This window comes from Mobula birostris, chromosome 6, assembly GCF_030028105.1.
Source record: "Mobula birostris isolate sMobBir1 chromosome 6, sMobBir1.hap1, whole genome shotgun sequence".
Lineage (NCBI taxonomy): Eukaryota > Metazoa > Chordata > Chondrichthyes > Myliobatiformes > Myliobatidae > Mobula > Mobula birostris.
In genome coordinates this window covers 34,899,110-34,920,507 of record NC_092375.1, presented here as the reverse complement: position 1 = coordinate 34,920,507, position 21,398 = coordinate 34,899,110, and the positions used below count along the sequence as shown (strand labels likewise).

The following is a 21,398-nucleotide window of genomic DNA, read 5'->3' as shown; positions in this document are numbered from 1 at the left end:
TTTGATAATAAATTTTCTATGAGCTCTTTGGACGTGCTGGGAGCCAGAGAACATTGGGCTCTGAGGATTTTAAAAGCAACTGAATTGGTTAATTTTTGTTTAATAAGACACGTTAATCATTTAGAACTCCTTGTGTGTTTTTTTCTGGAGGGTCTTGCTGTTTGGAATGCAGTGTCCTGGTGCTTTCTGTTTAAACGTAAGTTTACTTTGATAGGTTCAGGGATTCTGTGCTACTTGTATTATACAAGTGGACACCTGATTCGTGCTTATCACAGGGTCCGAGTTTTGAGAACGTTACATCTGGCAGTGTCGCTCAGCTAAGCCACCGACATTTTGTTGGAATTCTTATGTATAAACTCTGGTCACTGTCCCTACATCAGAGTCTGTCTTTCCTCCGCACTTGGGTTCCGACATTGGCAGTGCACATCACGAAAGAATTTATTGTAAACTTTGATCATGAACATTCTTTATATCTTCCCTTGTGTGGTTACAGTGGTACAGAATCAGAATATCCAACATCCATTGATTAATTTTGATGGCCTTACTGTATCAATGTTTTGATAAGGATTTTAAAGTATCAATAGAAGAGTTTGCCTTGTCAGTTTCCAAAGCAAATCTATTACATTGTATCCCCACCCCTATGTGAACCAGCAGCTGCATTCTTAAAAATAATGCATCTGTTTAATTACTCAGGAAGGTTACATGTAAACAGTTCTTTTAAAGACTGTTTGCCTCTTGAATTATTAATACTTTCATAACCCCTGTAAACGTTTGTGCTTTGTAACTAACCTACAGATTCGGAAATTATGAATGTACTAATGAATTTAAAAGTTCACATTTTTGTAACTAGAATATCTTGAAAAACGTTTTAAAAATTTATAGGGGAATTTGCATCAGGATTTCTATAGGCCAGGTCTTCTGGAACCTGGAGAGATCCTGTAGGCAGATTATCAGAGTTTATGTATTTCATAATCTTTAATGACACAGAATTTGGCCTTTTGGCCCGTTGTCTCTGCCAGCTTTTAGCGCATTCCTGTCAATCACATTCCCTCACTTATTTTCCGGTAACGTTCTCCCTCGTGCCTGTTCACTGCTTCACACCGACCTGGCATTTTCCTGTCATTGCTTATCCATGCTAGGGGCAGTTCACAGCAGCCAGTTATTTTACCCTTTTATCTACCAATGAAGTCAATTCCGATGTTTAGTGCAACATGATTTTACGTACAGGGTGACCAATACTCTGCACAAAACTCCAAGTGCAGTCTCACCAAAAACTTATACAAATGCAACATGGAGTCTCAACCCCTCTGCTCAGTGCCCTGACTGATGAATGTCAGTGTGCTCAATGCCTTTTTCACCACACTGCCTATTTGAGTTGCTGCTTTCAAAGAACTAAGCACTTGTACCCTAAGGCTCCTCTGTTCCATTACACTCCCTAGTGCCCCACCATTTGTAGTATAAGATTAATGCTTGTTTGACTTTCAACATTGCATCATTTCACATTTACCTGTATTGAAATTCATTTGGCACTCCTTAATTTTTATTAGGCAGGACTGATACTACTGACCTGCTGCTGCATAAAACAACTAATTTCACAAGATGTCTCAACAACATAAATAATTCTGAGCTTAACTGATTCCCCCAAAATTAGCCCTAACCTGTGGACCTGTCCTATCCTTTTCCATCACTATCTGAAGACAATAGGAATTATGGTGAACAGAGCCAAAGTGCCCCGTGACTAACACTTCAATTTCTTCCTCTGCCTCATTCCTTAAGAGGACTTCTGGCACTGCACCCACCCAGTTAGGGTCCTCCTGCATATTGACTTAGGAATCTTTCTTCGACACATTTCACGAATTCCACCCCATCCAGGCCTTTAACACTTTGAGGAGTTCAGTGAACACTGGGAAAATTCAGATGTCCCACTAATGCAACCACTTATTCTTACAACTATGAGCAATTTCTCCAGCCAACTGCTCAGGTGCTCACTGACTATTGGGAGATCTATAATACGCCCCCACTCGAGTGACCCACCTTTTTGTTTCTAAACTCTAAAAGAGTAGTGCTTATTTCAGTTTTAAATTTTAAAAAGCCAGACAGATTGTACTAACCTGGAAGGAAGACATTCAGGTATTCAAACCACTGGCGTATTGTAGAGTCTCCAAGCAGATACACTTTTTTCCCTCGAAGGCACTTTGTAATTTTTGCAGGAGTGTCGAAGTGACGAATATTACAGGTCGTTGATGTCCATCGGTTCATAAAATAAAAGCCAGCCGGTGATACCACTGGCTTTCCCCGAGATCTGTGGCTGAGCCTAAAGCGAGAAAGAAACATGCGGCGGGAAACACTGTATGTTAGGCATTAGGCACTGTATCTTATTCCCCAGATGTGTCAATCAATAAAAGTTATTCTATATTAACTGCAATACAATATCTGCATTAAAGGAGATGGTATACCACTTCAATGGGACCAACACCAGTACTTATTTATGAAATTTTTCTTTCTGAATAATGAGTATATAAAGATGCTTAAGATTGTTAGCAATTATCTCACCTATAAATTCCGCATCATACCAGTGATTAGTAGCTAGTTGACCTTTGTTTTTAACTCACAGCCTTTCCACTCAATTTTATTTGATATATTTGATATAATCTCCACCAATTTATGCACTAGACTACGAGTGAGGTGTTAGTCCTAGAGAGGCAATTTTACTTTATTTTAAAACATCTATTAAAATAACAAAAATACACCTTGGTCATGATATCTCCTGTATAACAAACAATCACTAACTGGGTGGAATTTGATAAATACATTCAGTGTAAAATTCCGGATCAGTATTAACCCAACAAAACTGTACATTTTGCTGAATAAATTCTAATTTTAAAAGAATACATAACTGATGTTCATCTAATTCAAGAAAGAACTATGTGCATTAAATTATATTTTATTTGAAAAATCTGCAGTATTTATGTCAACAACTGCTCCACTATTCCATTTATATTTTCTCTAAATACCAAACAAACTATCAGCTTATTAGTTATGATTGTAAATGATCTTACTTTGTCGTGGAGACGGCTTTACAATTACATGACCAATGCCACAGGGTAATATGGGTCTCTTGATGTTCACTCCACTGCAAATGTCAATACCATAGATTAAGTCACATGTTCAATGTAAAATATTCAGCAGACAGTTCGAAGAAGGTCCTTAACTATTCTATTTCTCCAACCTAGCCCAATGCAATTAATATAGCTTCCAAAACTTTGGCATTAAATATAATCTTAATAGTATGATTTATAGAACTCATCAAACCCAGCGAAATCCAGCTTGCCCTACATGGAATGATATTTCTGCTGAGGTTTCTCAAAGTATCAAACTCTGTAACTAACAACCAATACATTAGGCTTGAGGATGATCAGTGCATTGGCATTGTTCCAGTCCTTTTGGTTGATAACAATCAAACGAGCTCCTTAGTATCACCAGCATGTTGTAAAATTTATGCTGGTGATAACAGGGAGCTCTCTTGATTGTTATCAACCAAATGAACGTAAGTAATCTGATCAGAACAATGCTACTGCGCTGTTTTGTGTGTGTTGCTTGGACTTCCAGCATCTGCAGCTTGTCTCTTGTTTGTGATTCCGCTGTCTCACCTTGTTTACAATCGAATTCCACCCAATTATCACTGTTCTGCATTCACGTGGAATAGACGTCAGGAACTGATTGAACTGCAAATCTATCTAAATAATACTTATTGGTTAATATACTTGAAGTTTCATATCATCCAACTAACTGGCTGTGCACCTTTTATTTAACCTGTTCTGCACTTTCATCACAGAATCTATGAAACGATTGTACTTTAAAAAAGCTTTGTAATAATCATAAATGATATTTTCTTACAACATAGAAGGGGAGCCTGTGGGATCTACGCTGGCTCTCAAAGCATTCCTTCAATCCTACACAATTCTCCAACTTAATTCCCTGTACCTGCTCTCTCACAAATCCTTCAGCTCCCCTCTAATTCTCCTGTCACTCACCTGTACTATGGGTAGCTTACGATGGCCAATTAACCTACCAACCAGTACACCTCAGGATTTGGGAGGAGACTGGAGCACTTGGGAGAAAGCACACAATTAAAGGGATAAGATGCAAACTCCACCCAAACGACACCAAGGCTCATGAGTGGATCTGCATGTTGATGGAGCTATGCCAATTATTAGCACTCAGTGGTTAAAACCACAGAGACGAGGTATAATCATCTTCATCTTTTCTATAATAGAGCACAGTAATTCATAAACAAATGGACTGAGATCAATCCTTTCAGGAGGTATGTGTAATACCATGTTTGAATTGACAGATTATAATTGCTCACGATCCAATATTTTGTTTCCTACTAAAATTGAAATAACAATGTTTAGACAGTGTAATTAAACTCAGTGTGTTATATAGGGCTGTTCAGAAATTCAGAACAAAGTGTTTTCACATTTAAAATTAACAGCACTTTTAATCACACTGCTAAATAATAATCAAATGCCAGCATTTTTAATGATCCAAAGGAAAACTACCTTAAAATGAATTGTTCAATGGAAAATGTTTTGATTTTATAATTTTTAATGTTATTTAAAATCATAATAGTGTTCAGTTCTTTGGCGATTGTCTCTGTAATATTCCTCTAGTGCTCCAATCCTGGCCTTTTCTGTCTTCTGGATTTTCCTCTGCCCTTCTTCCAGCAATTGTGTGGTTTCCAATCAGATGTGGAGGTTACACTCAATCCGAAAATCTTTTAGATGAAATGCTGCAAGGGAAGAGGAATGGAATTTGGGCAGAGGTCAATCCCTGCTGCTCTGGATGCCAACTACCAAGTCATTATGATATGGTGCTGGATGATGCAAATGATATGAATTAATACCAGGTGGAATCCAGTTCCAGGCAGAGCAGTAAAATTTGTTTCCATTAGTTTGTATTAAATACATTCAAAGATGCATGAAACCCTCTCTCTCTCTCTCTCTCTGTTCCTATTTCTCTTTCCTCCCACTTCCATTTTGCACCGCCCCATTCTCTTTGTCACCTCCTCATTCTTTCTCTACTCCCTCTCTCTCTCTCCTTCTGTGTCTTCACTTTCTTCTTGTTTGCTGACCTTTGCCCCACCCCTCCTTCCCCAATTCCCACTCTCTCCTTCACTCGCATTCTCTCCCTCAAGCTCTCAGGGATTCCACTTTCCCGGCAGATCTCATGGCAACTATAGTCAGAGCAAATTGCTCGTTGCTTGCTGTCCAGATTTTGGCAGGAAGATAATCCTGCCTCAATACACTGATGGCCTCACTCTGCTTCTCATGATGAATGTGGCCTATCAGCCTGTCATGGGTTTGATGGAAGAATGAGCTCCAGATAAGCAGTGGAGTAAATGGTAGGAGTAGGCTCAGTCAGCATTTGGGAGTGTCTAACATCTGTTATACAGCAGACTGGATTTGACCATCCAATCTATGTTGCAACATGTTATTTTTTGATTCAGGAAGGAATTTTTGTTGGTCCAAAAATTAAACAGGTTATCAATGACAGGTAATTCAAAGTAACTTCTAGTGGGACCAGAAAAAATCGTATAAAATTTTCTTGGCAACTACAGAGCAGCAAACTATGTGCAGCTGATTGACTACACGTTTCAAGCACACAAAACCATGAAGGGCAACATGTAACTGAAGATTAATTTTCTGCATTCCATTTAGACTGCTTCCCTGCAAAGTCTTGGTGCTGTCAGTGACGAGCATGGTGAAAGGTTTCACCGGGACATTGCAGTCATGGAGAAACAGTATCAGGGCAACTGGAATCCATCAGTGCTGGCTGATTATTGTTGATACTTAAACGAGAAGCCTCAGACACTGACTATAAATGAAAATCGTCAATTATTTTTAGCTGACCTGAACTTTACTGCAAGGTGCCAGCACCCTTTTGCAGTTAAATGCATTACATTGAATAAAAGTTAATTTGTTGTCCAGTGAAATAATCAAATTCCAAGACCTGGGTGTTCATAACTCCCTCTGCAATTGGACCCTTCAGTTCTTTACTTGAGAGACCACTATCATTCGAGGAATCTCATCTCCCCCTCACTGACGATCGACACAGGCTCTCCTCAAGTGCTTCATGCTTAGCGCCTTTTCCACTCTCTCTATACCTGAGCACAGCTCCAAAGTGACCTACAAATTTGTAGATGACCCCACTGGAAATTGGTGGACTGAGGATGGGTGAAAAATGATGGGCAGCTGGGGTCAAGCAGTGGAGGTGAACGGAGTGGGGGACTGATAGATGCCTATCACCTTCCATTCCACGATTCGCCTCAGAACCCTTTCTCACCACTCTAACTTTATGCTGGCCATCTTTCCTCTCCCACCTCAGTCCTAATGCAGGCTTTCGATCTGAAACATCGTGAAAGGTAGTTTTTTTTACACAGAGAGTGGTAAGTGTATGGAGGGCTTATATGAGGGTAGGGTTAGGTTGATCTTGGGGTAGTTTAAAAGGTTAAACGATCAGCACAACATCATAGGCCGAAGGGCCTGACCTATGCTGTGTTGTTCTATGTTCTATGCTGTATTGTAGTACTGCATTATATACATGTCCTATGCTGCATTGTTCTATGCTGCATTGTAATACAGTATTGTATACATGTACTATGCTGTATTGTTCTACATTCTGGTGTATTGTAATACAGTATTGTATACATGTACTATGCTGTATTCTTAGTTCTATGCTGTATTGTAATACAGTATTGTATACATATCCTATGCTGTATTGTTCTATGTTCTATGCTGTGTTGTAATACAGTATTATATACATGTACTATGCTGTATTCTATGTTCTATGCTGTATTGTAATATAGTATTGTATACATGTACTATACTGTATTCTATGTTCTATGCTGTATTATAATACAGTATTGTATACAAGTACTATGCTGAATTTGTTCTATGTTCTACATTCTGACATCATTTCCTCTTCTGGGACTGGGTGTGCTTGGAGAAATCCCACTTCCTCTCTTAATGTCCTTTCACCTGTTCCTTTTCAGATATTTATCAACTCTCCCCCAATTTTCCTACCAACACAAGGATAACTTATAGTATGTAATTAAACCTACTGACCAGCACCTTTTTGGAATGTAGGAGGAAACTTCGATGAAACTCTAGAAACATTTCAAATTAATTACAACTCCAAAATAAATTGAAATTGACAAGCAACAAGCTGCAAATGTTGGAAGTAAAACCAGAAAGTACTGTGAATACCAATAACATAGTAAGTATAAATGAAAATATACGTAACACACCGCCTCTCTTCTCCAATTAAAACATCCTTTACGTATCCTCCTATAGCATGATTGATGCGAGAACAGGGAAGCTTCTCTGATTTGTAACAGAACCAGGGCTCCCCTGTCCTGAGATCAATAAAGTTACTGATTGGTTTAGTTTGAGGCAAAAACAGACTGCATACTGTAGTCTTGGAAACATCCCCAGCTTTGAAAATACTTTTCAAATACACTCTATCTGGCTATGTTTCAGTATTTGGATTTCTTCTCTTGGATAAACCACCCTAACACTACTTCAGATGGTCTTTTACCAAATTTATGATTTTTTGATGTTTATTTGATTTGGCATCAGTGCTAAATGTAGCACCAGGGCAATCCAATTTGTAAACATTCAATTACAAAGTTATCAAAGAATAAGAAAACTATACAGTTATACCTTCTATTCAATAGATATATTTTGGTATCTTTGAGATGCCTTTTAACTATAGCATAAACCATTCTGGTATATGTAATTGTATGTCTTTAGGGAACATCAATAATGCACTACCTGGCATTTTGAAGCATTTGAAATCTACAGCTAAAATAGACTGCAAGTCATTGTACCAAAACGGTTTGCAGGTATGTCATTGTGTTGTTTACAGCTGACATTTCAACATTGGAATATCAGCTGGAAACTACAACATGAAATACCTGCAATTCCATACTGCTCCATACCTCACACACATAGAGCAATCTTGCTGCAGTCTTGCTAAATCAAGAAACAAAGTTACAATATAATAGAAATAATGTCAATAACGTACATTTGGAAAAATCTGAGGTCTTCCCCGGCCAAAGGCAGCTTCACGTATCCTGCTTTTTTATAGTTGACTTCAGAAGAGCAGGGAAGATTCTTTGGCTTGTAGCAGATCCACGGCTCTCCAGTGTTATGATAAGTAAAGTTACAAACTGGTTTAGTTTGAGGTAAGTATACATTGCATATTGTAGCCTCAGAAATAGCCCCATATTTGAAGGTACTTGTCAAAAATATTCTAAATGGCTGTTCTTCACGAAGTCGCCAAAGTACTTCGATCCCTTCACTGGGATGAACCAAGGAAACAGACACTTGGACTTTTCCTGGCCAGAATAAAGTAAAATTGATGTGATAAGTTCCCTTTTGGTGATCTATAACTGTTCCTGCTGAACAGGCTTTCAACTCTGGAGTGTGGATCCGAGCTTGGAGATAGTCACCCCCGTAGTACTTTGGATTTCTTTCAAAATCGTACATACGCAGCATCACCTGCAACTGATCTCCAACATAGAAAGTCTTTCCAGAATTTAAAATAACAAAGCAAGTATGTGATGGGTCACTGCTTTTCTGAAAGGGAACTTCGGCAATGGGAAGCTTTGGCCATTCAATCATTTTCATCAGGACTGAACCCTCCAATCTTTCTTCAGGAGTGAAGCTGTTTTTCAGATACCCAAACTGCACCAGCCTGTGTATCCATTCAGTCTCCTGCACTTTGTCTTCCTGCTGTATTGTGGAATAATGTTTCGGACCTGGATATTTGCTCTTTTCAGGCTTTCCTCTGGAAGTTGAAAACTGCTTGAACTATGAAAAGGAACATTCTTTTTAACGTCATCACAATCAATTTTTATTAATGTTCAGTATTATCAAGTCAAAAATCATTAAAAAATATAGTTCACTTTATTTTTTCTTTATTATTATTGATATATTGTTCAGTTTTGTTAATCAGTTATTTGGTAATTTAATTCTTCATTGTACATATTGACATGTTGACTTGATTACCTTAATGTATTTGTTTTGTTGATCTTCAACAATAATTAATAAAAAAGATTTTAAAAATGAAAATATAGTTCAAATCTGAGAATTATTATACAGTGATTACAGCATGTATTTTCCAGTGAAGAGATCTGCACATAATATTCCTCAGTAGGACATCTGAACATCGGAGATAAAAGAAATTGATAAAAATGTTTATAATTAATTCCTAGAGAGCACAGTGAATTTACTGAACCAGTCCCTGAGGCTAACAAAATCAGAAATATGAATTGATTCGCACATTATTTACAGTTAACCTCAGTTAATGAAGGGAATAGTATTCCTTACATATACCAATATAATGCATATAATTGGGGGAAAATAAATGAAGAATCATCCTCACTCATGATCACTGTTCAATGATTTTGGTTAGATCAGTCTATGCAACAAAGTTGGAGAACATAGGTAGATAGGGGCGTAAAGACAGCTTTTGGTACACTGGCCTTCATAAATCAAAGTGCTGAGTACAGGTGTTGGGATGTTATGATGAAGTTGTATAAGATACTGGTGAGGTCCAATCTGGAGTATTTTGTGCAGTTCTGGTCACCTACCTGCAGAAAAGATATCAATGAGTTTGAAAGAATAGAAGAGCATTCTAACCGGCTGCATCGCCATCTGGTATGGGGGTGGGGGTGGGGTGGGGGCTACGGCACAGGATCGAAGTAGGTTGCAGAGAGTAGTAAACTCAATCAGCTCCATCATGGGCACTAGCTTCCTTAGCATCCAGGACATCTTCAAGGAACGAAGCCTCAAAAAGGGTGCATCCATCACTAAGGACCCCCGTCACCCAGAACGTGCCCTCTTCTCATTGCTACCATCAGGAAGGAGGTACAAAACCCTGAAGGCACACACTCAACGATTCAAGAACAGCTTCTTCCCCTCTGCCATCTGACATCTGAATTGGCATTCAACCATTAAACACTACCACACTACCTATTTTGTTCTATTTTGTACTAGTTATTTAATTTCAGTAATATATATACTTACTGTAATTCATGGCTTTTTTCTCTATAATTATGTATTGCATCGTAATGTTGCCACAAAGCAACAAACTTCATGACATGTGTTGGTGATACTAAGCCTGATTCTGATTCTAATTCTGATACTGATTCTGTAAGTTTACTAGGATGTTGCTGGGACTTGAGGACCTGAGTTATAAGGGAAGGTTGAGTAGACTAGGACTTCATTCCATAGCACCATAGGATATACGGTAGGAGCAGAATTAGGCTACTTGGCCCATCGCGTCTGCTCCACCATTTCATCATGACTGATTCAATTTTCCTCTTAGCACCAGTCTCCTGTCTTCTCCTCGTATCCTCTTCCTGCCCCGACGAATCAAGAACTTATCAACCTCTGCCTTCAATATACATACAGTCGTGGTCTCCACAGCTGCCTGTGACAAAGAGTTCCACAGATTCAATACACTCTGGCTGAAGAAATTTCTCCTAATCTCTGGACGCCCCTCTATTCTGAGGCTGTGTCCTCTGGTCGTAGACTCTCTCACCACAGGGAATATCCTTTCCACAAGGCATTTCACCATTCAATGGGATTCAATAAGATCACCCCTTCTTCTTCTGACTTCTAGTGAATATAGGCCCAGGGTCATCAAATTCTCTTCATATGACAAGCCATTCAATCCCAGAATCATTTTCGTGAACCTCCTTCGAACCCTCTCCAGTTTCTGCACTTCCTTTCTAGGATAATGGGCCCCAAACTGCTCAAAATACTCCAAGTGAATCCTCACTGGTGTTTTATAAAGTCTCAACATTACATCCTTGCTTTTATATACCAGTCCTCTTGAAATGAATGCCAACATTGCATTTGCCTTCCTCACCACAGACTGAACCTGCGACTTAACCTTTAGGAAATCCTGAACAAGGACTCCTAAATCCCTTTGCACCTCAGTTTTTGTACTTTCTCTCTGTTTAGAAAATTCCTTTAGAAAAACCTTTCATTTCTTCTACCAAAGTCCATGACCATACACCTCTCAACACTGTATTCCATCTGCCACTCCTTTGCCCACTTCCTAATCTGTCTGTCCTTCTGTAGCCTCTCTATTTCCTCAAAACGACTTGTCCCTCCACCTATCTTCATATTGTCTGCAAACTTTGCAAAAAGCCATCAATTCCACCATCCAAATCATTGACATATAATGTAAATCATTGACATATAACACTTTATAAAGGCATCAATTCCACCATCCAAATCATTGACATATAACATAAAAAGAATCAATCCCAACACTGACCTGTGCAGAACACTAGTAGTCACCAGCAGCCAACCAGAAAAGGCTCCCTTTATTCCCACTCTTCACCTCTTGCCAATCAGCCACTGCTTTATTCATGCTAGAATTTTTCTGTAATGCCATGCAGGAGTTTCACATGTAGCATGTGAAGCAGCCACATGTGTGGTACCTTGTCAAAGGCCTTCTGAAAATCCAAGTACACATCATCAACCGTTTCTCTTCACACTGGCACACTCACAAGAATGCCTCTCCACTTGTACCTGTGCTGTTTTTATTGGCTATTTCTAATGAACCCTTCTTGCTGATTGGTCACTCATCGACTGAGAGAAGCTGCTGCAAAGCTCTGCCGTTAAACTCTTGATCGTCATCCTAATTGAAAGCTAGCTCTTGTTACGCATCCTCCACGTTGATTGTCCAACTCCTAGGAGCACCCTGGAGCACAGGAGGATAACGGGAGATTTGACAGAGGTATGCAAAATTATGAGAGATGTAGATAGGGTAAATGCAAGCAGGTTTTTTCCACTGGAAATCTTGGTGCCATCTGCAAATTTGCTAATCAAATTTACCATATCATTATCCAAATTTTAATATATATGACAAACAGCAACAGATCCAGCACCAATCCCTGTGGCACACAACCAATTGCAGGCCCCCGGTGAGAAAGACAACCACCTACTACTACTGTCTGGCTGCTCTCAATGAGCCAATGTTGAATCCAGTTTAATTTTTCATTTTGAATAACAAGTGACTGAACACTCTAGACCAGTCTCCCATGCTGGACTTTGTCAAAAGCCATGCAAAGGTCCATGTAGAGAACATCCACTGCTGTTCCTTCATCAACTTTTCTGATAATCTACTTGAAAAACACTAGAACATTGGTTTGCCACAACCTAGCACACACAAAGCCAATTTAGGCACTGCCTATCCATATACTTACGTAGCTAACCCTTAAAATTCTTTCCAATAATTTACCCACTACTGACGTTAGGGTGTAATTAGGCTTAGAATTCCCCTAGAATTAGGCCATTCTTGAATAACAGAACACTAGCTATCCTCCAATACTTGACATTTTAACTACCTGTTCCAGGGCCCCTGCAAATTCTTCATTAGCCTCCTACAAGGTCCAAGGGGACACCTTGTCAGGTTTCTGTTGACTTCCACCGAATTTGCGTCAGGACAGTAAGCACCTCCTCTTATGTAATCGGGATATGGTCATGACCTCACTATTTTGCTTCAGTTCTATAGACTCTGAGTCCATCGCCCAAGTAAATACAGATACAAAAACATCCATTTCAGATCTTCCCCATCTCACTTGGCTCCATGCATAGATCTTCAAGTGAACCAATTTTGTCCTTTGCTGTCCTCTTACTCATACTCTATCTATGGAAGCCCTTCAGATTTTCCTTCATCTTGTCTGCCAGACCAACCTCATGTCTTCTTTTAGACCCCTGATACCCCTGTTAAGGATTCTCTTGCATGTCTTATTTCTTTATGTTTTCTGGCAGCCCCATCAAATAGCCATTCATTAGCAAGGGCAAATACAAATAAGGTAGGGACAGGTGGAGTGGCCATTGTGTGAGTGGACCAGTGTTAGAGTGTGGAGGCTTTGGCCCATCAGTTTTCAGCAAGAACAAGCTTAGTCGAGATAAGTATCTGATGTTTCTTTTTCATCTTCATTCTTCATCTGCGGGGACTGTGTGATATGTGGGAATTCTGGGAGACCTATGGCCTCCCAGATAACCACATCTGCACCAGCTGCAGCCCTTCAGAGAATGTGTTAATGAACTGGAGCTGCAGCTCGATGGCCTTCGACTTATACAGGAAACTGAAGAGTTGCTAGATAGGAGCTACAGGGACATAGTCACTCCTAAGTTACAGGAGGCAGGTACCAGTGTGACTGTCAGGACAAAGAAAAGAGCTGGGCTGCCAGTGCAGAGCACTCCTGTGGCTGTTCCCCTCAATAGTAAGTATACCACTTTGGATACTGATGGGGGGTGGGGGTGTGGATGACCTAGCAGGGGGAATCTACAGTGACTGTGTCCCTGCACTGCATCTGTCACCATGGTTCAGAAGGGAAGGGGGAAGAAGAGGACTACAGTCGTGATGGGGAAATCCACAGGTAGAGGTGTAGACACCAGATTTTGTGGATGCAGTAGAGGTACCCGGATGGTATGTTGCCTCCCAGATGCCAGGGTCAGGGATGTCTTGGATCAGATCCATGACATTCTAAACGGGGAGAATGAGCAGCCAGAAGTTTTGGTACAACAATGTCAAAGGTAGAAAAAGGGAGGACGTCCTGAGGAGAGAAGTTAGGGACCTAGTTGTAAAACTGAGAAGAAGGTCCTCCAGAGTAGCAATCTGCAGATTGCTGCCTGTGCCACGCAAGGATAAGATAGGATGATTTGTAAGAGGAATGTGTGGCTGAGGAACAGGTACAGGGGAAACAGTTTCAAATGTCTAGATCGTTGGGATCTCTTCTAAGGAAGTTATGAACTGTACAAAAGGGATGGGTTACACCTCAACCCAAGGGAGAACAATATCCTTGCAGCACACATCAAAGTTGCTGGTGAACGCAGCAGGCCAAGCAGCATCTGTAAGAAGAGGTGCAGTCGACGTTTCAGGCCGAGACCCTTCGTCAGAACTAACTGAAGGAAGAATGAGTAAGGCATTTGAAAGTTGGAAGGGGAGGGGAAGATCCAAAATGATAGGAGAAGACAGGAGGGGGAGGGATGGAGCCAAGAGCTGGACAGGTGATAGGCAAAAGGGGATACGAGAGGATCATGGGACAGGAGGTCCGAGAAGAAAGACAAGGGGGGGGGGGACCCAGAGGATAGGCAAGAGGTATATTCAGAGGGACAGAGGGAGAAAAAGGAGAGCGAGAGAAAGAATGTGTGCATAAAAATAAGTAACAGATGGGGTACGACTGCACCTCTTCCTACAGATGCTGCCTGGCCTGCTGCATTAATGTCGACTGCACCTTTTCCTACAGATGCTGCCTGGCCTGCTGCGTTAACGTCGACTGCACCTCTTCCTAGAGATGTTGCCTGGCCTGCTGCATTCACCAGAAACTTTGATGTGTGTTGCTAGAATTTCCAGCATCTGCAGAATTCCTGTTGCTTGCGTTTAAATATCCTTGCAGGCTGGTTTGCTAGAACTGTTGGGGTGAGTTTAAAATAATTTGGCAGGGCGATGGGAACCGGTGTGATAGGGCTGAGGAAGGGGTTGTTGGTATACAAGCAGAGGCAGTGTGCAGAGACTGTCAAGAAGGCAGACAGATAAAAGGACAAAATTGCACTCATTGGAATGAGTTGCAATGTAACAGTGGGTCAAAGGATAACAAAAACAGGACTGAAAGCATTACATACAAATACACACTGTATGCAGAGCAAGGTAGATGATATTGTAGCACAGTTAGAGACTGGTAGGTATGACATTGTGGGCATTACTAAATCATGGCTAAAAGAAGATCAGTTGGGGCCGGCTGGTGGTGCAACGACATCTGCTCCGGACCCGGGACTGGAGGTTCCTGGGTTTGAAACTAGTCGGGTCTGCCCCCGAGCACGCTTTCCATCCGTGCCGGGTTGAGTGTCGAGACCGTAACTCAACCTCGTAAAACAATGGGAAAAATACTGCGAAAATATCTGTGTGAGGAGTGGCGCGCCACACAGTCGCTCCCTCTCTCGATCTGTGCCTTGGAAAAAGCCATGAGAAAATCCAACATCACGGACGCACGCACAGACACGCAGATGCACCCGCACAGACACGCACGCACGCACAAGCACAGACTCACACGCACGCACACGCAGACGCACACGTACAGACGCGCACACACGCAGGCACACGCCAAAAAAAAAGATCAGTTGGAAGCTTAACATCCAAGGATACAAATTGTATCAAAAGGACGGCCAGGTAGGCAAAGGGGGCTGTGTGGCTCTGTTTGTAAAAAATGAAATCAAATCCTTAGAAAGAGTTGACATAGGATTGGAAGATGTTGAATCCTTGTGGGTAGAGTTAAAGGACTGCAAAGGTAAAAAGGCCCTGAAGAGAGTTATATATAGGCTTCTGATCAGTAGCCAGGGTAAGGGCTAAAAATTACAACAGGAGCTAGAAAATGCATATCAAAAGGGCAAAGTTACGATAGTCATGGGGGATTTCAATATGCAGGTAGATTGAGAAAAACAGGTTGGTGCTGATTTTGGATCCCAAGAGAAAGAATTTGTTGAATTCTTATGAGATGGCTTCTTAGGACAGCTTATGGATGAGCCCACAAGAGGATCAGCTTTTCTGGATTAGGCGTTGGGTATTGAACCTAATTTAATTCGAACTCAAGGTAAAGATTGGTGAAGACAAATGTAGGTCCCTTACAGACAAAAACAGGTGAATTGATCATGGGGAACAAGGAGATGGCAGACCGATTGAATAACTACTTTGGTTCTGACTTCACTAAGGAGGACATAAATAATCTTTCGGAAATAGTAGGGGACCAAGGGACTAGTGAGATGGAGGAACTGAGGGAAATACATGTTAGTAGGGAAGTCGTGTTAGGTAAATTGAGGGGATTAAAGGCAGATAAATCCCCAGGGCCAGATGGTCTGCATCCTAGAGTGCTTAAGGAAGTAGCCCAAGAAACAGTGGATGCATTAGTGATAATTTTTCAAAACTCTTTAGATTCTGGACTAGTTCCTGAGGATTGGAGGGTGGCTAATGTAACCCCGCTTTTTAAAAAAGGAGAGAGAGAGAAACCGGGGAATTATAGACCGGTTAGCCTAACATCGGTGATGGGGAAAATGCTAGAGTCAGTTATCAAAGATATGATAACAGCACAATTGGAAAGCAGTGAAATCATCGGACAAAGTCAGCATGGATTTGTGAAAGGAAAATCATGTCTGAGAAATCTCATAGAATTTTTTGAGGATGTAACTAGTAGAGTGGATAGGGAAGAACCAGTGGATGTGGTATATTTGGATTTTCAAAAGGCTTTTGACAAGGTCCCACACAGGAGATTAGTGTGCAAACTTAAAGCACATGGTATTGGGGGTATGGTATTGATGTGGATAGAGAATTGGTTGGCAGACAGGAAGCAAAGAGTGGGAATAACAGGACCTTTTCAGAATGGCAGGCAGTGACTAGTGGGGGACTGCAAGGCTCAGTGCTGGGACCCCAGTTGTTTACAATATATATTAATGACTTAGACGAGGGAATTAAATGCAGCATCTCCAAGTTTGCGGATGACACGAAGCTGGGCGGCAGTGTTAGCTGTGAGGAGGATGCTCAGAGGATACAGGGTGACTTGGATAGGTTAGGTGAGTGGGCAAATTCATGGCAGATGCAATTTAATGTGGATAAATGTGAAGTTATCCACTTTGGTGACAAAAACAGGAAAACAGATTATTATCTGAATGGTGGCCGATTAGGAAAACGGGAGGTGCAACGAGACCTGGGTGTCATTATACACCAGTCATTGAAAGTGGGCATGCAGGTACAGCAGGCGGTGAAAAAGGCAAATGGTATGCTGGCATTCATAGCAAGAGGATTGGAGTACAGGAGCAGGGAGGTACCACTGCAGTTGTACAAGGCCTTGTTGAGACCACACCTGGAGTATTGTGTGCAGTTTTGGTCCCCTAATCTGAGGAAAGACATCCTTGCCATATAGAGAGTGCAAAGAAGGTTCCCCAGATTGATTCCTGGGATGGCAGGACTTTCATATGATGAAAGACTGGATCGGCTAGGTTTATACCCATTAGAATTTAGAAGATTGAGGGGGGATCTTATTGAAACATATAAAATCCTAAAGGGATTGGACAGGCTAGATGCAGGAAGATTGTTCCCGATGTTGGGGAAGTCCAGAACGAGAGGTCACAGTTTGAGGATAAAGGGAAAGCCTTTTAGGACCGAGATTAGGAAAAACTTCTTCACACAGAGAGTGGTGAATCTGTGGAATTCTCTGCCACAGGAAACAGTTGAGGCCAGTTCATTGGCTATATTTAAGAGGGAGTTGGATATGGCCCTTGTGGCTAAAGGGATCGGGGGTGTGGAGAGAAGGCGGGTACAGGGTTCGGAGTTGGATGATCAGCCATGATCATACTGAATGGTGGTGCAGGCTCGAAGGGCCGAATGGCCTACTCCTGCACCTATTTTCTATGTTTCTATGTTTCTATGTAAAGGAACTTTTAGGAAGCAATCATCATAATATGATAGAATTCACTCTGCAATTTGAGAGAGAGAAGTTAAAGGAGAAGCTGAAGTCAAACATATTATTATAACAGTGGAGTAAAGGGAAGTACTGAGGCATGAGAGAGTAGCTGGCCAAAGTGATTGCAAGGGAACACTTGCAGAAATGATGGCACAGCAGCAATGGCTGGAGTTTCTGGGAGCAATTCAAAAAGCGTAGGATAGATACATACCAAAGAAGTATTCTGAAAGCAGAATGATGCAACGGTGGCTGACAAGGGAAGTCAAATTCAACATGAAATCTAAAAGAAGGGCATATTCTAGAGCAAAAATTAGTAGGAAGTTAGAAGATTGGGAAGTTTTTAAAAATCAACAGAGGACAGCTTAAAAATCCATAAGGAAAGAAAAGATAAAATATGAATCTAAGCTAGTCAATAATTTCAAAAAGGATACCAAATGCTTTTTCGGATTTGTAAAGAGTAAAAGGGAGGCAAAAGGAGATTCGGACCATTGGAAAATGATGCTGGAGAGGTAGTAATAGGGACAAGGAAATGGCAGACAAGCTGAATAAGTACTTTGCATCAGTCTTCACTGTAGATGACTTCCCCTTACTCCACTGTAATACTGCTATGTTTGACTCTAGCAATATGCCAGAAGTTCGAGAGTGCCGAGGGCAGAATGAGTGCAGTTCCTAATACTGGAGAGAATGTGCTTGGGAAACTGAAAGGTCTGAAGTAGATAAGTTGTCTGGACTGGATGGACGACACCCCAGAGTTCTGAGAGAGGTAACTGAAGAGATTCTGGTGCCATTAGTAATGATGTTTCAAGAATCACTAGATTCTGGTATGATTCTAGAGACTGGAAATTTGCAAATGTCACTCCACTATTCAAGAAAGAAGGGAGGTAGAAGAAAGGAGTGTATAGGCCAGTTAGCCTGACCTCAGTGGTTGGGAAGATGTTGAAGTCGATTGTTAAGGATGAGTGTTCAGGGTAGTTGTAGGCACATGATAAAATAGGCCTAAGTCAGCACGGTTCCTTTAAGAGAAAATCTTGCCGGAAATATCTGTTGGAATTCTTTGAAGAAATACAATCAGGATAAACAAAGGAGAATCGGTGAATGTTGTGCACTTTGACTTTCAGAAGGCCTTTGACAAGTTGCCGCACATGAGGCTGCTTAGCAAGATAAGAGCCCATGATATTACAGGAAAGATACTAACATGGACAGAGCATTGGCTGATTGCCAGGAGGCAAAGAGTGGGAATAAAGGGATCCTTTTCAGATTGACTGCCAGTGACTGGTGGTGTTCTGCAGTGGTTGGTGTTGGGACTGCTTCTTTTACATTACATGTCAATGATTCAGATGACAGAATTGAAGGCTTTGTGGCCATATTTGCAGACGATATGCAGATAGGTGGAGGGCCAGTAGTGTTGAGGAAGCAGGGAGGCTGCAGAAGGACTTATAAAGATTAGGAGGATGGGCAAAGAAAGAGCTGATGGAATACAGCTTTGGGAAGTATATGAGTCATGTACTTTGGTAGAAGTGAAAAAAAAGCAAAGACGATTTTCTAAATGGAGAGAAAATTCAAATTTCTGAGTTTCAAAGGGACTTTAGATTCCCTAAAGGTTAACTTGCAGGTTGAGTCAGTGAAGGCAAATGCAGTGTTAGCATTCATTTCAAGAGGACTAAAATGTAACATCAAGGATGTAATACTGAGGCTGTAAAATGCACTGGTGAGGCCAGGCTTCGAATATTGCAAGCAGTTTTGGGTCTCTTATCTAAGAAAGGATGTGCTAACATTGGAGAGAGTTCAAAGGAGGTTCAGGTTAATTATTTTGGGAATAAAAGGTTTATCATTTGAAGAGCATTTGATAGCTCTGGGCCTGTACTCCCTGGAATTTAGGAGAATGAGGGGGATCTCATTGAAGCCTATCAAATATTGAAAGGCTTCGATAGAGTAGGCATGGAGAGGATTTCTCCTGTAGTGGAGAATCCAGGACCAGAGGGTGCAAACTCAGAATAGAGGGGCATCCATTTAGAATGGAGATGAGGAAGAACTTTGATCACCAGAGGGTGGTGAATCTGTGGAATTTCTTGCCACAGGTGGCTGTGGAGGTCAAGATATTGGATGTATTTTAAGTGAAGGTTGGTAGATTCCTGATAAGCCAGGTTATGGGGAGAAGGCACAACAGTGGGATTGAGAGGGAAGTGGATCCAACATGACCAAGTGGCAGAGCAGACTCGATGGGCTGAATGGCCTAATTCTGCTCCTATGTCTTATGCCTCTAATGAACCATTTGCTCCTTGCTGCTTATACATGCTATGCACTCCTTCTTAACCAGGGTGTCAATACCCTTTGAAAACTAGGGTTCCCTAAAACTTCTAGCCTTGTTCTTTATTCTAACAAATCTCTCAATATTTCACTTTTGAAGGCCTTCCACTTGCCAAGTATACATTTGCTGGAAGACAACATATTCCAATCCCCAGATGCCAGATCCATTCTGATGCAGTCAAAATTGTCCTTTCTCTAATTTAGAAACTCAAGCCACGATTAGTCTTATCCTTCTCCATAATTATCTTGTAATTAATGGAATTATTATAACTAGATCCCCTGGCTCCTGGGCTCCTGGCTCCTTCTCTTGCAGGAGTTGTCATAACACACTTCCTGTAGTTGGGACCTCGATATATTGATTGAATATTGGAACACTAGAATTGTCCACCTTCCCGTAGAAACGTCTCATCAGGATGGAGAACGGAGAGGTGAGGTTCCTGGTACAAAGAGGAGAGGGGTAACGAGCAACAGATTGTGACCATTTTAATCCGTTCCCTGTAGACAGAAGCTCAACGGGAGATGAACGCTCACATAAACACGATCACTTTAACCCTTGGTCAGCAGACTGAGCATTTTACTTTCACTATTATACACACCTTTGTCTTCTGCAGGGTTAGAAAGACCAGTGTCAGCGCTAACAGCATCAAAAACACGAACAGCGGACGCTGAACATAAACGTTTTTAGATTTAGCTCGTTTGTCCATATCGGTAAATTCAGGTACTCCCGCGCACACCAATCTGTTAACCACTTACAATGTGCGCGTCTGCAATAATAATAAATAAATAAATAAATAAATAAGCACCCGATAAGCACTAACATATACCAACAGAAGCTTCGCACATTAACTTTACAAAATAAACTTGGAAATCAACTGCCAAAGAACTTGGCGGTCGTGAAATTGATCTTCGAATAAGAAAGTACGAAATAAGTCGGCCAACATGTCTCACTAATTAATTTTGGGTCGCTACAGAATTTTAGCACAATAAAAGTAGTCTTACCCGAAAACCCTCATTACAACTGCAATTATTAAAGAGGACTGAAACATTTTACCGGCTGCGGATTGGTCAGTCCGAAGTCCGAACACTTGGATCCTTTTGGAATCGCGCGGACCTTTCGGCTTCAGCTGGAAACATTGACACCTCCCTCCCCTCTCTCGGTCTTTCTGTGTCAGTCTCTGGAAACACCTTATCTATTGGTATCTTTATACAGCCTGCACCCGTCCCTCCCTGTTATTTGTAAAAATGCCAAACCCTGCTCTCAATTTCTCCGACTCGCCGCACATGCTCTAAAGATAACGCTTTTCATTGCAGGACGAAGGAGCTGTCTTCCTTTTTCAAAGAAAGGGGATTCCCTTCTTCCACCATCAATGCTGCCCTCACCCGCATCTCTTCCATTTGGCGCACGTCTACCCTCGCCCCCATCCTTCCGCTACCTCTCCAGCGATAGGTTTCCTCCTGTCCTCCTCGTTCAGCACATAATTCTCCGGAACTTCCGCCATCTCCAACGGGATCCCACCGCCAAGCACTCTCCCCCAATTTCCGCAGC

General features: G+C 41.4%; 1 protein-coding gene across 2 annotated transcripts; it reads right to left on the bottom strand.

Annotated features, from left to right (window-relative positions):
- Positions 1 to 2,157: 2,157 nt before the first annotated feature.
- On the bottom strand, positions 2,158 to 21,014 carry LOC140198933 (NXPE family member 3-like). 2 transcript variants are annotated; one of them, XM_072260205.1, is made up of 5 exons: positions 20,852 to 21,014; positions 20,449 to 20,616; positions 8,089 to 8,876; positions 3,060 to 3,133; positions 2,158 to 2,314 (listed from the first exon to the last, which is right to left on the bottom strand). In XM_072260205.1, exons 2-5 carry the CDS (start codon positions 20,554 to 20,556, stop codon positions 2,256 to 2,258), a joined length of 1,029 nt encoding a protein of 342 aa, XP_072116306.1. In that variant the 5' UTR covers positions 20,557 to 20,616; positions 20,852 to 21,014; the 3' UTR covers positions 2,158 to 2,255. The 2 variants fall into 2 exon arrangements, with proteins under 2 accessions (XP_072116306.1, XP_072116305.1); XM_072260204.1 differs by having other exon boundaries at positions 20,904 to 21,014.
- Between the last annotated feature and the right edge of the window lie 384 nt (positions 21,015 to 21,398).

Excerpts from the sequence above, each read along its gene's own strand:
- LOC140198933 (XM_072260205.1), bottom strand. The coding sequence starts at position 20,556 with ATGGACAAACGAGCTAAATCTAAAAACGTTTATGTTCAGCGTCCGCTG. Across the intron at positions 8,877-20,448 it reads TAACCCTGCAGAAGACAAAG|TTCAAGCAGTTTTCAACTTC; the intron begins GTGTGTATAATA and ends TCCTTTTCATAG. Across the intron at positions 3,134-8,088 it reads GACCTCAGATTTTTCCAAAT|TGGAGTGAACATCAAGAGAC; the intron begins GTACGTTATTGA and ends TGACATTTGCAG.